Raw genomic sequence first — 16,006 nt, 5'->3', positions numbered from 1 at the left:
TTTAAAAAGCATGCAAAATGGGTATGGGCCAAGCATGCTGTGTCAACACATTTCACTCAGAATTGCTTACTAGAGAAATTTGTCTCTCAATGTCGATTTCATATTTCTTTATGCGTTTTAAGAGCTGTACCTGTTACAGTTGTTCTGAAATGATCCCTGTGGATAACTATTGTGTCTCGAGAGCAAAACAAATAATGCCACTCAAGAACAGTCAGTGCAAATTATAATTAAAAACATACACAAAGAAAAATGTATCACGTGCCATAAAAACTGACAATGTCATATTTACAAAACAGAATAATTTGACAAATGAAATATTAATAGAACAGCTTCAGGATTTCCCAACAACTCCCTCAAAGCTTAAGTGTTATTATATAAAGTGAATATTATAATGCATGTACAACTGGTTAAGGGAGTGCTGTTTATTCTATGGTGATATATTGTGAATTAGTGTCATACACTTGAAAGTACACATGAAATTATTTATTTACAGTGAGCTTGGTCACGTCCGCATTTACATAGTTTATCTAGGATTAGCCTATGCATTAAAAAAAAAAAACACTCACACATGCAAGTCACAGGGTACACACACTCGCATCCGCACTCAGTGAAAAGAAAGGAAAACTTACACAAGATATTCTCATCATTTGATTACTCATACTTTTTTTTTTACTGCTATACAAAGTGAAGAACAATATGCTCATTTATTTTTCTACAGTACAGTATACCTGCAGTGTTTTTTTAGGCTATACATAATACACAGAAATGAGTTAAAAGACTGAGGCCTGAAAGGTCTCAAAAATGAATACGCCAAAAACACAACAATGATTCAGAATTGCAAATAAAGGAGCTGCCCCCCAACGCTTGCTTACATTTGTATCAGATCATCTTGAACTGTTATGTTTGGCTGTCTCAGTGGTGATGATCTACATGTTTATGTGTTAGTGGCTTTTCCTGTATCAAGCTGTCTCTGGCATGTTAAACCAGTGTGTGACTTCTACCTCAAAACACTCTGCGTTGTCAACAAAGTTGCGACAGAGAAGTGTGTTCAAGACCTCGGGCAACATAGTTTATCATCAACATGTTAACTTTATTTGAATTTGAAGTACAATGAAGAGATGATTCGAGAAGCTATATAAGTTATCAGTGACAACAGACCTAGACACTCCATTGAGAACAAAAAGAACAAACACATTGTGAACATGGGACACTCCTCCTCTTCCTCTCCTGATTGTAACACATAAGGTCTAAACTGTTTTGCAGTTAAAGGACTGACATCAGCTTATGTCTAGAGAATATACACAGGTGTTTCAGCATCGAAATTCAAAAGTCTTCAGGGAAAGTAACAGCAAAATTATAACTTATTATGAGTTTTTTTTTTCTCTTCTCATCAGGATATCATGAAACACTCTAAAAAAAAGATGCGTGTTTGTGTAGGTTCAACAGGGATTTGAACAATTTAAAGAAATGGCATTCAGTTTTCGAAAAGTTGTGTCATGACTGATTGTTTCTCAAGCTGACACGTGATCATAATTAGTCTGGATCATTTTTTTAAAAAAGCATTGAGAGGTGCTGACTTTGAGTGTGTCTCATGACAAAAATGTACAGTAAATTCCAAGAAATATTACCTCTGTTACAAAGATTACAGTACTATTGACAGCAAAAGTCTTCATTTTGAAAGTGAAATGTTTGATAATTATGTTTTCAAAATCATCTGGGCTTGAGTGAGTCAACCCTAGTATTTGTTCAGCACAATATAGGATTTATTAAATATCATAATTCCAGGACAAACATTTACATGCCTGCATGCTTTCTCACCAAAATGGCAGCTATAGGAAAGAATGATGGCTCAGAAATAGAACAAAACAAAACTGTAGGTTTATATAAATGGTGGTATTGTTTGCCTAATAGCTCTACTGCATACACAATACCTCTTAACGTTATATACACATACCTTATCAATCCACTTGGGTTCGATAGAGTGAGTTTTCCCATCATATCATCAGATCTTGTATATACACAAATGTTAAAAAGGAAACTTGATTGTATTGTCATCTAATTTAGAAAACATGAAAATCAAACATCAGTCTTCTCTTTTGATGAACACATTGATAGATTCACATTTTTTTCCCACAAGGTTCATCTCCACGTCATTTTTAGCTTCTCAAAATTCAATTTGAAATACAAAAACAAAACTTCAGTCGAATTTCTTTTTCGAAGCTTTCTCGCTGGCTGAGATACAGTATAAAAATCTTCAGTGCTGAGAATTTATGAGTTATTACCAACATTGTACCATGGGTACATTTTTACTGTGCTCAATATATGTTTATCCTTCACGTTGGCCAACCCGCTACGTCAAAACCTGCTTTATCAAACTATTTAATGTTGGCCTCTGTGAGAAAAAGACTTCTTATTCTACATTCAGACACAACCTCCTCCAGCATTTGGGTGAACACAGCTTTTCCATTGAACTCCTACAAGCAGCTTGACTTCTTTCCTCTACTAAATCAGCCTGGATAAGGGCTCTTGAGAATCTTCATGGGTTTTCTTTTTTTTTCTCTTTTTTCTGAAATTTTTATTTCCTCCAGCTCCTCACGGCCTTATCAGTACATCACTGTGGTTTTCAGGAAGAGTCTTCCATCTGCAACAGAGGACACACAGGAGCCAAGGATTAGCCAACAGCTAACATCGTGCTGACGCAAATGCACTATTCAGGATGTGATTGTTGATGAAAGGTAACTTCAAAATGTTGCCCTCTAGTCTTTCAGTTTCAGCAGTGTTACTATGGATTCAGAAACCGATTTAAGGATAAGATTAAGTTAGCAACCATGACAAATATGATTAAATATCATGTGCAGTAATTTACTTTATTACTTCCAACAAATATTTATGTAATTTATTGGAGCATCTTGTTGGTGTCAGGTAGAAAGAAAATAAGGACTAAACAAAATACTTTTACCTTTGTATTTAAGACCACATACAGTATATCAGTCAGGACGTACAAATATAATTACACTGTTACATGCGCATTTTATTACCAAGAAAGCACACACTGTAAAAGCAGCTATGATAATCACACTTGAAGCATCAGAATTGTATGCCACGTGTTTAAGACATCTCTACTGATGCGCTTGTTTGAACATAATACTGCACTCATGATGTAAAGCGCTCTCTAAGTGACATTTCCTGCATGGAAATAGTGTTTATTGAAAACGGCAGACATTCCTCTGCTACGATATCTCTAGACACCTCCAACCTAACGAGCTTTGTCCATTTCCAGTGAACACTCTTGTCTGAGTGTTCGCCTGAGCGAGCAGTGCTGCTCCGATGCTGAGCTGGTAAAAGCATCTGTTAGGCACAGCTCAGGAGCATGTTTGACGTTTATTACCTTCACAATTCCTCTGCCGGAGAATGTTACAGTAATGCCTTTAAGAGACCACACTTCTCTATGGCAGTGCATCTAAATAATTCAATGTTAAAGACAAACGCACACAAAGACATTTAGCAGCGCAAGTTGTTGGACATGACACAAGCCGCGCAGGACATCGGAGACAATGCTTGACTCCAATTCTACAGAGATGTGGAGAATACACCTGGTTACAATGTCTGAAAGTGCTTTTGCCACTGCTGGGAATCGCACTTTAAGCATCAGGTTATTTTCTATAATTAAAAAGATACTTTTTTTGCTTATTTTACCACTGAGAATTTAGCTAAATTCTGTACTCATTACATTATCAATATTCTATCAATTAGTCCTGTTCTCCCTTTTAGCCGGTGTTTTATGTATTGTCGTGGAGAGTGGAGACAACAAAGGCTTGTTGTGTGTGTGTGTGTGTGTATACAGAATGTGTGGCATGTGTGTGTTGGGGGGGTGTACAAACACACAGGCTAATTACCCAGCACTGCCGTAGGTCTCAAAGGCATTGCACTATGGCTGCCTCTATTCAAGCAGCAACCACCGAGTTCTGTGTAAAAGTCATTACAGCATGAACGCAGCGCTACGAAGAACAGACAGCCAAGGAGGGGGTCGGAGAGTGTTAAGAGTGTGGGCCGGGATACACAACTTGACACACACAAACACGCCTTTCATAACAAGAGCAGATGAAACATCACACGCTCACCTCACAGTCTGCCTACCTGCCTGCCCAGCTTCACATTTGGAGCCATTTATAGAGGTGTTAATGAAACCGAAGACGATTTGATTATTTGACGGATGATGACATTTAATACGTTGTCGAGAGGAGGTTCGATATTGCAGCATTTTACCTCTAATAGATACAATTATCATGAAAGACTGGGAATGAGTGAGGGGGTCTGATAAGCAAATCTCACTAATTCAAATCCATTTTCAAATCAGGGCGCAATATAAGTGCAAATGTTGAAACATCTGCTTTACATACATGGCTAGAAAAATTGGTGACGTCTTGACACATTGTTCTATGAAAGACTGTCTCATTAAAATATGTTAAAACTTTAGTATTTTTATATTCAAATCAAGATGAAAAGTTCATTAAAGAGAATAAATATTTCATTAGATGCTAAATAAAACAAAGGGAATTTTTGGCTTCTCTCAGCATAAAATTCCTTTGAAAGATTAATTAATACATGTAAATTATGCAAATTATGCCCATGCAAATATTTTATGAAGACAATTAAGGGATCCATTAATTACAGTCTTTTTTTGCTTCAGTGACATTCATTCATTTAATTTTAATTTCACTTTAACTGTTTTGATGTTTAATCTTGCAACAAAGAACTTTATCTCTGTGCACAGGGTCGTGTAAACTTGCCGAACACATCGAGTGGGAAGCGGCAGGGAACCAGAGAAGATACTGGGGGAAGATATTCACATGTGCACCGTTGCCAGGCAGTACTGGCGAGGTACAGTCCCAGTAGCTTGCCTGCCTGTGAAAAGAGCCACGTTCCCTCTTGGACCCGATTCAAAACACTGTAAAAGCAATTAATAAACACAGACTGTGTTAATATCGCAGAATTAGAGAAGTGTGACAAAAGACAAATAGAAATAATTAGTTCTCTAAAATTATGCCCTCATTATTTTTTCCCTCTCTCTCTCTCTCCATTCGCTTCCCTTAGTTTGGAGTTATACCCACACATTTCTCTCGGCTTTCATGCGAGTGATAGGCTTGTTTTTTCCCCTTCTGCTTGTGTAATTTATCAACATCATTTTTTGCCATTTGAGGTTAATTATACAGCGAGGCTTGCAGAGTAGTGCAGAGGAGACATGGGTGGCAGACAAATGCTTCTCTAATTGAACAAAAACACAAAATGCAGCCTGTTATTCAGTTTCCTACTTCATTCCACTCTTCAAGGCAATGATCAGAGTGATTAAGAGAAAGCAAAAATGATATGCTCTATGGCCACATCATACTGTTCCTAACAGGGACTAGATAAAATAAAAACATTTAAAAAAGAAATAAAATCTAATTCTGTTTCGTTTCAACCTAGATTATACATTTAAGCAAGACAATGGCTGCTGTCACTATAAATGTAAAGCTTTAACATATTTAATTTGATACAATTACACTACAAAAGGGCTAGCACTTCATATAAGTGTAAAGAAATTAAAGTGGCTAAATATACTAATTTAGTATGAAATAGGGGGCTATAATTATGCTGTATCTGGAAGTTATCTTTGTATTTAAATGATGACATATGGATTTCCTTTTTTGGACATCAAACTGTTTCAGATCCCTGCAGTGACTGAATGACATTTAATTAAGGAGGAGTCATCACTTCTCTTAGTACATTTTCTTTCTTTTTGCCCTTTCACAAAATATCAGTTCAAGTAGACTAATCAAACAGTTAAAGGGACCCAACTTATTCTTGCATACAAAGATGAATATTTTCCACTTTTCACAGCAAATTACATGGAGCATTTTTCCGGATAAATTGGGACCTCTCCCACTGATAAGGGCGGTTCTGAGCAGACGCAGCTGAGGCGTATTAAAGGAAGACATTCGAGTAATAATGAGGATATTCAACCTCTGCAAGGTGTCTTGTATCTGGGTAAACACAGATAGCAGACAGTCTACAGAGGTTATCACTGGAGCGCCCTTCCCCAAACACATACTGCACCCCCAAGGCTAACAAACAAACAAACCATTAAAAATGTACAAGGCTTATTCATAAAATGGATTGATTTGCCCCGTTTATTACTATCAAAGGGGGAATTCCACTGCTTTTTGTGGTTTTATGACTCATTAATGCTTCCTGAGCTGTAAATAAACCACTTCTTTCATTCTTTCTCTGCGACCTTCTAGCTTAGTTGTGTCGCTATTTTATCTACTGTATTGTACAGAGTTTTTGTTCCGACAAAGATCTGTTTCCTAAAAGCATCACAGCCACTAAAAGTCAAGTAAAAGAACAATATTATTTCTACAGAAAACCAATGATCTTGACCTAGTGCTGTGGCCCAGATGGTGAGCTGTATGCCTGAACAGCAGGCACAGAAACACTAATGTTCATAAGCTGAAGCATTGTGTGTGTGTGAGGGAGGAGAGTAAGCCGGGGGTGGGGGAAGAGAGCAAGAGTGAGAGCCAGAGAGAGAGAGAGAGAGATTTATTGTCTCATCTGAGCCCCTGTACCTTGTATTGTCCTTTCAGCATCTGTTCTTCCACTGCTGCGGTCACTCTCCATCTCAGGGGTCAGAGAGTCTGAGAGAAGAGAGGGATCACCGCCGTTAAACATCCCTGACATCCACCTATCACAATGCCAGTTTCACAGCATCGTTCATTCAAAACAAGAGGCTAAGCCTTCAAGCCATATCTCTGGAACTGAATGTGTAACTGAATATGTGTATAGGATGAATTGTGCTTCTCTGTGTGCTTATTATCAGTGGTGAAAAAAAAGATACTCAAATCCTTGATTCAACACGTTGGAATAATTATCCCATAAAAGCGTGACCCTACATTGAAACGTTAGCTTAAATAAAAGTACGGATTGTTGGAAGTAAAACGTGCTAAAGTGTCAAACGGGAAAGTGTACTCGTATTTGATTTTATGTATAAAAAAAGATCTGCATCACTCAGTGACATATTAAAATGAAAACTTCTGACACACCGGCTAGTTTAAACTCTGACATTAAATCATATTTTATGAGCTCCTCATGTTTTGTATGCAAAACCTACCTGTCAGGTACAAGTAATGAACAATAACTGTATTTAAGTTCAGTGCTTGAATATATGTGGTTAGTTACTTTACACCCCCACCAATAATTGAATAGTCCTGTAAATGCATTACATGATTTAACTCCGGGTGAGACATTTTGATGTTCTGCTGTGTGTACTTTGTGCACAGCAGCACTGATTAATCTGCAACTATTTTGAAAATCAAATCATTTTTTCAGACATTTTTCAAGCGAACATTACAATCACTCTCTATTTGCAGCGTTTGCTGCTTTTCTCTGTTTTATATGATTGTAAACATTTTTGAACATTTTTGGGGTTTTGGACTGATGGTTGGACAAAACAAGGCATGTGAAGACGTCACCTTGGGCTTTGAGGAACTAATGAGCATTTTTCTTTTACTATAATTAGACATTTCACAGACTAAACGATTAATCAAGAACATAATCGACAGATTAATATATAATGACAATAATCATCAGTTGCAGCCCTAGTGCACAGCATGCAAAACTTCATAGGACATGGAATGGAATGAGAATGGAAAGCAAACATGTACATTTTAACAGCTGAAAAGTTGCACTTTAGATAAGTATTTGCATTTTGAGCAAAACAGCATTAATCTATTTATTGCTGCTATAAATGTAAAGCTCATCATAAGATACTGTAAAGATGTGTGATGAGTTATTTTATTAGTATTGTTATAAAATAATTATGTTTTTAAGGATAGAGTCATCTGTGACTTCACAATATTTGCTTCAGGAAACTTTTATCTCCTGGAAAATCATACTTAACATTTTGGATTGACACATTTGCATTTTTCCCTCCTCATTTGTGCCACTAGAAACCACCAATGCCTGAAATGTCTTGTGTGAAAGTGTTGGAAGTGAAATGCACAGTAACAGTGTCTCACTGTGGAGCGTCTGACCGTTGAGTGAACGCATGCTGTCAGAGGGTGAGGGCTGCTTCAGGGACTGCTCAGCCTGCTCTCTCCTCTTGGATTCATACTCTAGAGCTTCTTGGAGTTTCCTCTTGGCCTTCTTCTCCTTCTTCAGACGCTTCTGAATGATTGCTAAGATGGGGAAAGACCACAGTGACAATAAATGAGCTATGGGGCAAATTAGTGGAGCCTTATCTTAGATTGAAATTGGATTATTGTAGCTCTTGCATTCTAACAGGAAAAGATAATAACCTCATTTTTAAAATTTTGCATACTATTATAAAAAGGGAAATCAATTAAACCTAAATATTTTATAATATATAAAGATCTTCCTTACTAAAAGAAAATACTGACTGCGACTTAATAAACTGCTAGAGGGAATTAAATAAAATTGAAAAATGTATTGGGATATTTTTCATGAATTTCTCTCATTAAACATAAACGACACAGTTAGCATATGAGGCTGATGCATTTAACATGAGACTGAGAGTGAATTTTTCTAAGTTAATGTGTATTACCAATTATGTTAACTGACTAAGAGCAGGAAAACCTGTGCTAAGCAGATCATCGTATGTGAAACCAAAGAAACACAGCCGCTTACTGTATGTCAGTGTTTCAATAAGAAACATACATGCTGAACTGTGTATGTACAATCAGGAGCTATCACATCTACATGAGCACAGGCCTGTGAAGTCTGAACTGCTGCGAAAATACACACCTTTACACATGCCCACACACACACACACACACACACACACACACACACACACACGGACATGGCTGACAGGGGGGATTCAGTGCCAGGTAGTCGCCCGGCAGTACCTCTGTTCTTCTGCTCCATGGTGAGCTGCTTCTCCAGAGTCTCTCTGAGCTCCCTCTCTCTGAACAGCTCCATTTTCAGCTCTGTCTTCTCCAGCTGCACCTGCTTCTCCTGAGCCCGCGCATTGTCAATTGCCACTTTGAGCAGGCCCTGCACACACACACACACACACACACACGCATTAATATATATACACTCAGAGATATACAGAAAAAAGGGAGAGCGGGGAGCAGGGAAAGAGAGAGTGATTGTGGGCTATTTAAGAGCTTCAAGATGAAGTGACAGCAAACCACACTGAAAGTATGTCACAGCAGTTCTTTGTGCTGCCCACAGTAGTGAAGCAGAACACAAGGCCAAAAGCTGACTGCTGCTACATGATTCCTTTCAGGTATATTGCCACCTTTGCTGGTCCTTTTACCTGTGAAGATGTCATTATGTTTTAGCTGCTCCCACAAGATCTAGAAACATAAACATGGATCTTTCTGAGTTTTTGTAATAATAAGTTTTTTTTTTCGAATAATGAATAATGTGAGGGTGATGGGTATGTCTGACCCCTTTTGGTCGAAGCTGTGAAATACAAGCGTAGATAGACATTACACTTAAGAGCTATCTGAACTGAACCAGAGAGACGTTTGGTCGATTGAGAAGGTTGAAGGAGAAAACACTATTCAGCACTGTCACACTAACGGTTATGATGGAGCTAACCTCTAGGTCCAAGCTCCAGTCTTTTAAGTAGAGGGTAAAAGGTTTATAGGCAAGGTCAGCATCTTTACTCTATAGACTGACTCTTTATATTTACATGTTTCTTTCTATACTTCTCTTACATCTTTCCATTTAACTACACAGCTGACAACTGACAACTTGACTGGTACAAATATACAGTATTAGTCCCTGTGGCACATTTTCAAGCTCCTCACACAGCACAGCAGGAATGAATAATATGAATGGCAAGTATCTTATCATGTATCAATTATATTACTGCCATTCCAAATATACTCCTGACAGTCCTGAATTTAAAGATACTCTCATGTGAAAGCTGTACAGTACTGCAGCCATTTTCATCACAATTATTCCCCATCCACATGCAATTATATCAAATGCACTGTGCTATATCTTACTAATTGTTGATTCTTCTGACCCCAATTTATTCTAAGTTGCTTTATCTTAATTTTCTGCTTGGTTTCATTTTGTTGATTTGTATATAAATATTCAACGCGCAGATCATTATCAAAGATGACTTAGTGGAGTGTTGGGAGCTTGCAATGGGTTTACTTGTGGCTTTCTAATTACCACACAGAGCCAAAGGAGAAGCAGGACTCTGATGCCAATGGTACAAGTGCAATGAGAAGGGCAGCAGTGTACACACATCATTACACTCAGATAGAAGGCAAATACATTCATCTTTCTGACTGAGGGTGTTTGAGCTGAAGCCTAAATGGCACTCTGAGTAGATGGGTATTGTTAAGGTATGCAGATTTACAGATGAGTGTATCTGTATTCCTAATGTTCATTCTAAGTATATTGGAAGGAGGATATGGATGATGTCCACTTTTTTGACTAAAAGTGAGCTCTTGTAGAGAGTCTGCATCATGCCATTGACTTTTACCAACAGAATTTAGGATAGAAAGACATTGTGGAGAATCTATGGTAGTGTTATATTTCATCGCCAGACTGAGTCATTAAGCTTATAGAGATCTAGCAAAAATAGCATTAAAAAATCATTGGCTGTGAAAACACCTGCTTAGTTTTCTGTTTGGGTACAAATAGGTTCTCCATAGAGTATTTTTACTGATTTAGTCCTCAGCCAATGACGACAAAATAGATTCTTTGTCAATAGATTTCAAAATGACCCATATGAGCCTTTTCTGATCTGACACACCATCACCATAGGTGTGGCAGATCCGAAGTAACTAAACCCCCAAACCACGACAAATGTATATGGGTATTAGTAGTGTTGTTGATGGATTCAGGTCCAAATCTTGACATTTTAGTGCAAAGTATTTGAATTCTACATATTGTTATAAATATGCATAGTGGCTAACCTCTAAAGGTTGAAACATTTGCAATTGCAAAAAGTTATTGCAATTGAATTTTGTTTGGCTGATCTGGTGGCAGGTGACATATATGGTGGCAGCTTTCGTCACCAACGAAAGTGGTAGTTAAAAAAACGGCACTGTGGCAGACACATAGGCTGCACCAGGACTGTCTCCTTGTGGCATCAGAATAATTTTAAAATATGCTCCAATCACATTTTTACACATAGCAGCTTGAAACAATCAATGTTTGTGAATTGGCTACAGTGCAGAAATCCTTTACTGTATAAACCATCAGAAGATGCTGAAGTTACTGCTCCTAACAGTGTCTTTTTAAGCAAGTTGTTCACAACAACACAATCTGTTAACTCTGTCTTGTTATGAGGGCACAACTCTGTCAGTGGGCAATACCTGTATGTTGGTGAGGAGAGTCTCTATTGACGACAAGCCATCCGGGAAGAGAAATGGTGAGGGGAAGCCAGGAGGCAGGGCCTGTCCAGCCAATGACAACCTCTCATAGCTATCTCTTGCTGTTGGAGTGCACATTGAGTTGTCCTCTGCAAAAAATAAAAAAATTACATTGAAAATTGATTAATCATTGGGAAACTTGAAAACAAGCTAAGTGGTAGAATATGTGGAGTAGTTTTTGGCAATGCTGACACATATTGATCCTGGCTTGAATTGACCAGTAGCAATGACTGGGTCTGTATTGATCTCCAGCAGCCAATCCGAGCTCTCCCCTCCTCTTACAAATATAGTGGACTGACTGGTCCCTTGGAGATTCCTTTATATTGCTTCTTCTCAAGGCCCGACCGAGTGTGGGGTTAAACAATATCAACCACAACATAAATCCAGCTTCTCCCATTTAAGAGATGTCATGTGGACTCCAAAATCAGAAGCAGGCCCACAGTTCGACCCCAGAGGCGCGGGCTTCCTTTGTGTATGCACGCACGGGTGCCTGTCAAACCTAAGATGACATCATCCTCCATTCATCACCGGCAGAGGGATAGGGCCCTGCCATCTGCTGTCCAGCCTCCCCACCAGGCCTCAGAGGAGGAAAGAGGAGCAGAAGAGGGAGGGAGTGAAAGCATGAGGAAAACCGGCAGACACAGATACAGTCTGGTTAAACTAAAACAGTATGGACACTGCTGTTTGTTGCAGATCTACCACATGTTTTTGTCCAGTGAGCTTTTATCAAGCCAACAATTTGTAAGTGCTACCATCTTGCAGAGAAACTGTTTATTAAACACATCCAGTCTAAAAAGGTCTCCACAGGAAGTCTGCACCATCAGCTGTTTAATTGTTAATTTAATGAAAGGGGGGGAAAGTTTTATTTGTAATGTGGAACCCTGGTTGTGTTGTGCACAGCACCTCTCTGCTCTCATCCAGTATTCATATCTGTTTATGTGGCAGGCTGAATCTTGTACAAACAGCGAGTAGAGCTGAACAGCTCTGCCTCTCCCTCCCATCAATATTCACCAACGCTAGCCAAGTGCTGGGAACAGCTGGTCTTACATTAATTAGTTTAAAGTATTTATTTCACCCATCCTCAGAGCAGATTGAGCAAAAACATTGGAGATTATTTCAAGCATCTGCAAATGCCCTGGAAACATCTCCGCGCCAAAAGTCGAGTGTTAGGATTCACAGTTTAGGTTTGTAATTTGAAGAACGTTTTTTTTTTTTCAGAGAGGGGAAGATGGTGAAATATGCACCGCTGGTCCGTGGAGAGGGAGTAAACAACCTTTCTCCTTTTTCAGATGGAGTTCACTCCTGTTGATTAATTAGAATGGATGGTTGCCTAATGGATTAAAATTTGTTTATAATTTGACTTCATAAAAATAATGAATTGCCTACTTTTAAGAAGCCACTCCTGTGGTAATTTGTTTTGTTTGGTGCAGTCCTGTCTGCATTTTGAGGTGGGCGTCTGGGTGGACATATAAAATGCACTCTCCTTATACAGTGGCACAACATGAAAGTCCCATTTTATCTCAATAAAATAACTAATCAAAGATCAAAAGCATTACAGTTGGCTTCAGCTCAGGTTGATATAGATGTATTGCATGCATTATATGCATGCATCACCCACCTCCAATAAAATCACCATAACAACTAGAGACGTTAGTAGACCTCGGGGAAAGGTCTGCTGTTGTAGCTTTGTAATTGATTTGTACTGTAGGCACTTTGTCCCTTATTTAGTGTTGGCATTAATCATAAATCATTGCTTTAACAAACTCCGGCTTCCCACTCAGCAGGCCTCCCCTCCAACACAATGTTGGATCACACAGAATATTTGATGGCTTTGTTGCAGGGGAAACAACCTGTCATGCTCTGGGAAAAGCAAACAGCGTGTTTTGTTCGACAGACTCCAACTACTGTACAGCACCCCTTGTCAGATAACATTTCCATCAGGAGCTATGCATAAATACAGGCATTTTCAAAAAAAGAAGTGGGAAGCTAATAAGTAACTAATTTAATCAATATAATCAAAACAGGCTTAATGAAACTCAAATGTAAATGTCTCTAATGTTATTGCCCTCTAAATCCCCCCCCCCCTTTTTTTCTCTGTGCCTGGCTGCAAATGCTGGCATGTGTTTGCATGTTTATTTCTCACCATCGCTCCAGAATCATTGACTTCAACTTAATTACAGCGACAGGCATTGGAGTGATGGGGGCCGGTGGAATGGAGTACTCTGTTTCCAGGTGATATTTCTCCACTAGCAAGGCTGCCAACAGCAGCTGTGACAGCCTCTTGTGCTTACCGTACGGTAAAGGTACAGTTAAGGCCCCCTGACTATGAAATACTGTGTGGAAAAACACTCGCAGGTCACCCCTGTCACAAATAACATTTCATGCACAACTGTTTCGGCGGATAATAGGAGCCACAAATAAAAATGGGACGCTGTAAATACAATGCATTCTGAATGAAATGCCATAATTTAAAACAACCCCCCGTCCTACTCCTCCACCCTGCTCTCAATAGCTGCAGAGGGAGTCCTTGACAGTGTGCTAGCAATGATGAATCACCTATCCAGTTAATTTTCTCACTCCTCATGTGTTGTGCTGCTAAAACAGGGGCCCAGGAATTGACTTGACAAACTATGAATGTAAAAAATATCACTTGGAGGGATCTGGGCTTATCTCCAATTTACATGTTATTAGATTTGTGTTGCAAGCGGCACTTGGACCTAGCAAAACTGAGGCAAAAAAGATGGGGCACATGATAACCAGAGATAAAACATGTCTAAAACCCACTTGAAAGCCTTTGAAATACTTGATGGAAAGTCACAGGGAGTGGAGAGAAGCAGAGGAAACTGGCCTGATTTAAAATGTGACAGACACACATTGCAATCTGTGGTAAATCTAGAAGAAACCTTGGGAAATTTAGCTGCAATCTCTGGATAAATAGCTGTAATTGACCTTGGGAGTTGAAAATGTGCCATATGTTTCTGGTTCCTGTGTTTGAAACTGGGTCCCTCAGGACATTTCAGCTGAGTCCTCACACGAAGGCAGTGTGAGCGGGAGGAGAGGAAGATACAGAAAGACACAAAGAGAGAGAAAGAGGAGGAGAAGGATGCCAGGAATGAGAGATAGATGGTTGAAGACAGAAGATGGATGGATGGATGGATGGATAGATAGATAGGTGAGGCAGAGTCTGAGGAAGAGGAGGCTGGAATAGAATGGGTGTGCAGAGAATGAAAGACTGACAGAGAGGAAGAGAGATAGGTGAGAGAGGGGGAAAGAGAGAGGGAGAGCAGAGGTACATTTGGCTGGCCAGTCAGTGTGATATATTGACAGGTGAAGCCTTTGTCCTTGCAAACCTGTGTTCCTCCCAGCAGGAGAACTGAATGCTAAACCTGGAGGTTGTCAGCACAGCCAACACAAAGCAAGGCATGGCTTTTCACTGCACAATTACATTTGATTTGACCTGCCAGGGCTGCGGAGAAACCAGCCTCCTTCAAATGGAGTAGTTATGACCTCTCGGACAGCCATTAGCAGCCAACACAGCATTATTCCACCTGCACTTAAAGCGCTGGATTTGGAAAATCTTGTCATGGGAAATATCTGTCTTCTGGTACACATGCAGTGATGCAGAGCTGGGCAGAAAAGTAGTTGCATGCAATTTGGGCACTTTAAAAAAACATGAGCCTAGCTTATCTTGCAAATGATGTCTGCACTCTGGAGGGTCTTTCAGGCAAAATAAATTCAGCTTTAACTGTATGATAGTTTTAAACATATACTATAGTATACAAAAGGCTTATTTTAAAAACTGTAGCTATTATTTTATGTCTCTTGTTAAATTGTAATCTCTGCACACTTGTAAAAGCGGGTTTCCAAGTGTTAACAAAGGTTAAAATGTATTTATTCACAGCATCTAGAATCCAATCTAGAATCCAACTACTGGAGGGTTAGATTCACTTGTATGCACACCTTTCTTAAAGTAAAGTAAGTAAGTACCTGCAGGACATACTGTGAGAATGTGTGTGATGATCCATACAAGACAAATTCCTTTAGAATGACTATCACTTGCATATGTTGTGCATATGTGTGTGTAATGTACTGTATACACTGTGAAGAAAGAGAAAACACACATGCATGAAGATGTATGCTAACAAAAACCCTCAAACGCATACACACTCATTACATACACGCACGACACACACTAATGTGCCCTCATCACATTTAAGCTAATTTCCTTTTCATCACGGAGAGAGGAAAATGAGTGTTTGCCCCATCCCTGCTGGGGGACAAAGTCAAGAGCCCCGGTCGGTTTGGGCTAGATTAACAGGTAACATTTGGCTCCCACTCTCTTATCACAGCATGAAAATCAAACCGCGTGTTTTCCTCTATCGCTCTCTCTTTCTCCCCTCCCTAATGTTCCCTTCACTTACAGATGAAATCGCTTGCTGCACAAACCCATTTGGAGAGAGGAGAGAAGGTGAGCGGGATAATCAGGCTGGCCACTGGGCCGTGTTTCCTAAATGCTCTCCAAAACATTACTGTGCACAGGCATAAAATTAGCGCCGGGACCTTAAAATGTTGACATTTAGCATGACTTTTTGGAGAGTGACACC

General features: G+C 39.3%; 1 protein-coding gene across 11 annotated transcripts in view; it reads right to left on the bottom strand.

Annotated features, from left to right (window-relative positions):
• Positions 1 to 468: 468 nt before the first annotated feature.
• dachd (dachshund d) overlaps positions 469 to 16,006 on the bottom strand; it is a 91,278-nt gene continuing 75,740 nt past the window's right edge. For 6 of the 11 annotated variants that reach the window (XM_044217191.1, XM_044217192.1, XM_044217196.1 and 3 more), the window contains exons 7-11: positions 11,346 to 11,491; positions 8,904 to 9,051; positions 8,055 to 8,213; positions 6,606 to 6,674; positions 469 to 2,641 (exon numbers count right to left, since the gene is read on the bottom strand). In XM_044217191.1, the coding sequence (XP_044073126.1) occupies positions 2,604 to 2,641; positions 6,606 to 6,674; positions 8,055 to 8,213; positions 8,904 to 9,051; positions 11,346 to 11,491 (560 nt within the window). In that variant the 3' untranslated portion in view covers positions 469 to 2,603. The remainder of the gene's footprint in view (positions 2,642 to 6,605; positions 6,675 to 8,054; positions 8,214 to 8,903; positions 9,052 to 11,345; positions 11,492 to 16,006) is intronic. The other 5 variants (XM_044217194.1, XM_044217197.1, XM_044217200.1 and 2 more) reach the window with 3 other exon arrangements.

This window comes from Siniperca chuatsi, linkage group LG12 (genome assembly GCF_020085105.1).
Source record: "Siniperca chuatsi isolate FFG_IHB_CAS linkage group LG12, ASM2008510v1, whole genome shotgun sequence".
NCBI lineage: Eukaryota > Metazoa > Chordata > Actinopteri > Centrarchiformes > Sinipercidae > Siniperca > Siniperca chuatsi.
This window is presented reverse-complemented; position numbering and strand designations above follow the sequence as displayed.